The sequence below is a fragment of the Lottia gigantea genome (genome assembly GCF_000327385.1).
Source record: "Lottia gigantea unplaced genomic scaffold LOTGIsca_258, whole genome shotgun sequence".
Taxonomy (NCBI): domain Eukaryota; kingdom Metazoa; phylum Mollusca; class Gastropoda; family Lottiidae; genus Lottia; species Lottia gigantea.
In genome coordinates, this window is record NW_008708785.1 from 34941 (window position 1) to 40257 (window position 5317).

The window sequence follows — 5317 nt, forward strand, 5'->3', positions numbered from 1 at the left end:
TTTTCCCACATTTTGTTCATGCAAAATAATTTATACATTATAATTCTGTTTTCAATAATGCATATTCCATTAAGTTTAAGGCCGACAACTAAATATAGACGTTGTTAGAAAACTTATGACAAGCATATTACAAGAACATCCAATTAAATGGTGAAAAGTCCAAGTTCGTGTGATATAATCCTCCAATGATACAAAAAATAACAAATTACCCATTTTCAGAGCCGTGTTTAATTTACCAAAATAACAAATATAGGTATCACTTAAAATTTAAGAGCATATATTTCTCTAAAAGATGAAGGTTGCCGAAGGTCGGGTTCAAAAGTTATAAAAAAAACTTTGACAATTTTAAGGCAAATCGAAAAAAAAATAAGCATTTTATGGCGGATTTCTCTACACCAATTCTGGTTGGAGTCTGCACCTATATTAAATAGGTAATTCCGCGATCTGAAATGTCTGGAAATAAACAGAATTAATAATTAATGACAACAATACAGCTTCTAGACATAAGATATGATTACATAAACAATAAGATTTACAGAAATAATATATGAATGTATATACAATTAGATTAACAGAAATAGGCTAAGATATAAATACTTAAAAATTATAATTCCAAAAATAAGATATAAATACGTAAACAATGTTATTTACACGAATGAAATATATATATAATATGCCTAAATATGAATAATAAAGAATATGAAAGAGAAAAACACATTTACATAATGATTTCATTGATACACTTGAAATATTGTACAATAATTTATGTGATATAAAAATCGATTCATACACATTTTTCAAGAAGAAACAGATTGAAAGATTAACTGGATTTGGATATTATATGTAGGCTATGTTAGTAATGCATCACATATTCATATTTAATTTCTTCCAGCATTATGTAGATCGTTCTCATAAACTCCAGGACGAGTATTTAAATCTTCATATGTTCTATCTGTAAAGAAAAAATACTTGCAGAATAACAGTCAGTTTAATGATAATAGTAGTTTTGATAAAAATATTAATAAAAATAATAATCATAAAACGACGACAACCACAACAGTAACAACAACACCATGCATCATCTCTACATTCGTCTTGTTAATATTACGTGATCCTTTGAAACTTGATCCTATAATTGGATGATTACCTTTTTTGGCCGGTTTCGTTTAAAAAAAATTGATGGAATCACGTACGTGACAGAAATGGGCTACTGATGGTCTGACCATCTTTCGGAATATGTCGGGATTTTGTGAATTCGAGATAAATAATCATGTTTTAAACCCCCGTAGTTTTCTGACCCTGCTCTAGTCGGCAACTGCCAATATATATATATATCTTTGGGAATAAAGTGTAAATTGTGGCTTTGTAATTTTGTTGATAATTTGCAAACACTTACCTTCTGGATTTCTATTAGAAAAGGTTGCATAACTGAAATATAAGATAATGATTTGAATTATTTTTATCAGTTTTGACAACAAAGCTCTCGAGACTATATGATAATAAAAGAACTTTTTTGCAGTAACTATTTCTGTCGTTTTTATGTCTGTTTTTTACTTATTGGACTCAACCAAAAGGACTACAATTGTTAGTGAATAAATAGACTTGACGATATTTACTGTGATAGAACCAAAACTTCTCGAAAAGAGGAATAACACTGATTCAGAATTATATAGCCACATAATATATTATTTTAAATGTATTTCACATAGTAGATTATTAGAATACGAGTTTTAGACGACCAAGTTGAATATAACTTACCTTTCTTCTGGTAATTTCTTTTTGGCTACAAAGTAAGATGATATTAATCGTAGTGCTTACCAACAGACCGAATAACAGCTATAACCGATATCAAATTTAGTATGAATTTGTCTTGATTATCGTGTTATCAGATTAATTTCTGGAAGTGTTGATCAGTTGTTTGAGAAGAGACAGATTCTTATAATTGAACTATGTGGCTATATTTTTTCAATCTTATAATATATTTTGTTTTTTTTTCTAATTATATTGTATTGTATTTTATGGGTAAACAAAGTATAAAATATTATGTTTGTACATTGAAAAATACTGGTCCATTGATCAAAACCCAAAACATAAGACGCATAGAAGAAAATAATCTTCACAAAAAGTAAATGTCGTGTGCTTCTCTTTTATTTTAATGATTCCCCAAATATTTATAATAATCATGCCCAATACCTGGATGATATTTTCTATATATAAATATTGTCAGTAAAACAAGAATTACAATAACAACAGATATTCCAATACCAACACCAATACCAGTTCCAAAACCAATTCCAATACCAGAATCTATGGAATAAATTAATTTAGTCAATACACTCAACTGATCCATTTACCAAGACTATTCAACTGATTCAGTACACTGTCTGGCGTTGTCCGTCTTCATAAAAGTAACCTAATAGAGTAGACGTAAATCTATGCATTTCGTTTCATTTTAATACACTCTACACATTAATATCCTATTAAATATTTATAAGTACGATATCACATAAAGTAATTATATTGGACCGTTAAAAATTCATGAAAACATGTCTCAAATTTGTCAAATTATATTTAATTCTACAAATAAAACTACCTTCTTCTATGATTTTAATTCCAAAGGTATTTGCTCTAGTTTCACTATTAATAATATTTTGTACACTAATTATATAATAACCAAACGAAGATTGGTCTAATATTATTTCTAATGTGGATATAAAGTTATTCTCAGAAACTTTCTTAGTTTTAGCAAAGGGATATTCTACATCAGACATCAACTGTTTCCATATAAAACTTGGTTCAGGATAAGCTTCTATATTTATTTCTAATAATACCATTTCTCCAATTTTTCCTCTTATTTCTTTCTTCAGTTCTTCTTTAAGTATTGGTGGACCTTAAAAAAGGTTAATGTAAAAAACTAGAGTAAATATAAAGCTATGTTAAACCATTGAGACAAACTAAATCTTGATCAGAAATTCTAACAAGTTGAATAAATGTTATTTTAATGATCAAATCAGTTTGCACTTTCCAGTTTTATAATTTATTTGTAGGTTGGAGACACTTACGATTTATTCATACTATTATTAGCTATACATGTATATTATAATATACTGACTAAATATAAACCTACACCTAATATTTAAAGGTATAGATTTAGTAGTTGTCTGACCAATACCATTATTAGCCGTACATGATTTAATCATAGTATGCCCGACTAAATATGTAACAAAATCTATTATTTAATGGTAATGATTTAGTAGTTGACGGTCCATTACCATTATTAGCTGTACATGTATAGATTATAGTATACTGACTAAATATGAACTTACATCTAATATTTAATGGTAAAGATTTAGTAGTTGATTGATCAATACCATTATTAGCTGTACATGTATAGATTATAGTATACTGACTTAATATGAACTTACATCTAATATTTAATGGTAAAGATTAAGTAGTTGACTGACCAATACCATTACTAACTATACATGTATAGATTATAGTATACTGACTTAATGATATAAACTTACAATTAATATTTAATGGTAAATAGTTCGTAGTTGACTAATTTATACCATTACTATACATGTATAGATTATAGTATACTGACTAAATATGAACTTACATCTAATATCTAATGGTAAAGATTTAGTAGTTGATTGATCAATACCATTATTAGCTGTACATGTATAGATTATAGTATACTGACTTAATAATATAAACTTACAACTAATATTTAATGGTAAATAGTTCGTAGTTGACTAATTTATATCATTATAAATATGTATAGATTATAGTATACTGACTAAATATAAATTTACATCTAATAATTAATGGTAAAGCTTTAGTAGTTGATTGACCAATACCATTAGTAGCTGTACATGTATAGATTATAGTATATTGACTAAATATATACTTACATCTAATATTTAATGGTAAGGATTTAGTAGTTGATTGACCAATACCATTAGTAGCTGTACATGTATAGATTCCTGTAACCTGACATTTAGCTTGAGTTAATGTCCACTGTTGACCAGTGTTAGTATCAGTACTAGTAGAAGATGACCAGGTGATAGTAGATACTGGTTTACTATTAACATTACAGTAAAATGTGACATCAGAACCTTCATCAGTTTCGTTATTTACAGCATCAGATGTTATACTGGTTATATATGGTGGATCTGAAAGAGGGAAAATAGAAAATATATAGGAAACCAAAAACTACTTACACTGACTAACTTTTATGGAAAACCAAAATCGATTTCACAATAACCCATATATATTAGACAAAACATCTGATTGCTAACAAATCTATACCTACAATGTACATTAACTTGTATAGATTTAGATCTTGTTTTAGGGATGGTATTTTTAATATTGGTAGCTTCACATCTATAGTTTCCTCCCTGATTTCTTTTTATTTCAGTCAATACAAGATCTTTAGATGGCGATGAAATTGGTCCAGTCCATTTATAATTACATTTATAACAATCAGTTAAACATGTTATAGTTTGATCTCTACCTTCTATTATATTGATACTTGTTACATCTGGTGAGAAAGTAAGTTCATCAGGACCATCTGAAATAATAACAATCAGTTAACATGTTATAGTTTGATCTCTACCTTCCGTATATTGATACTTGTTATATCTGGTGAGAAAGTAAGTTTATCAGGACCATCTGAAATAATAACAATCAGTTAAACATGTTATAGTTTGATCTCTACCTTCTGTTATATTGATACTTGTTATATCTGGTGAGAAAGTAAGTTTATCAGGACCATCTGAAATAATAACATTCAGTTAAACATGTTATAGTTTGATCTCTACCTTCTGTTATATTGATACTTGTTACATCTGGTGAGAAAGTAAGTTTATCAGGCCCATCTGAAATAATAACAATCAGTTAACATGTTATAATATTATATACTTTAAGTTGTTTTGTAAGTTGTTTATTTAATACAGTATGTGTAACTGTACAGATATAAGAACTAGTTTGTTGTCTAGTATTTATTAATAAAATATTATATACTTACAATAAATCTGGACATTAAGTTGTTTTGTAAGTTGTTTATTTAATACAGTATGTCTAACTGTACAGGTATAAGAACCAGTTTGATCTCTAGTACTAAGTGATAAAGTGTTATTTAGAATTGTTGTTGAACCATCTTTATACCAGGTGATGTTACAATCTGGATTACAATCAGCTAAACAGTTGACACTCTGACTCTTTCCTTCTATAACATCTATATTATCACTAGTAGGGTTTAATATTGTATTCTCTGGACCATCTGTAANAATCACTTTGATTTTAGCTATTT

At 27.7% G+C, this 5317-nt stretch overlaps 1 protein-coding gene across 1 annotated transcript in view; it reads right to left on the reverse strand.

The window, feature by feature from the left end:
• Positions 1-878: 878 nt before the first annotated feature.
• Positions 879-5317, reverse strand: part of LOTGIDRAFT_175237 (hypothetical protein) — a gene marked incomplete at both ends in the record, with an annotated part of 8597 nt that continues 4158 nt past the window's right edge. Inside the window, 13 exons of the mRNA XM_009055867.1 lie at positions 879-952; positions 1397-1428; positions 1759-1783; positions 2194-2307; positions 2594-2890; positions 3327-3380; positions 3623-3676; positions 3918-4178; positions 4319-4576; positions 4639-4677; positions 4724-4780; positions 4827-4883; positions 5033-5253. Coding sequence (XP_009054115.1) covers positions 879-952; positions 1397-1428; positions 1759-1783; positions 2194-2307; positions 2594-2890; positions 3327-3380; positions 3623-3676; positions 3918-4178; positions 4319-4576; positions 4639-4677; positions 4724-4780; positions 4827-4883; positions 5033-5253 — 1543 coding nt within the window. The remainder of the gene's footprint in view (positions 953-1396; positions 1429-1758; positions 1784-2193; positions 2308-2593; positions 2891-3326; positions 3381-3622; positions 3677-3917; positions 4179-4318; positions 4577-4638; positions 4678-4723; positions 4781-4826; positions 4884-5032; positions 5254-5317) is intronic.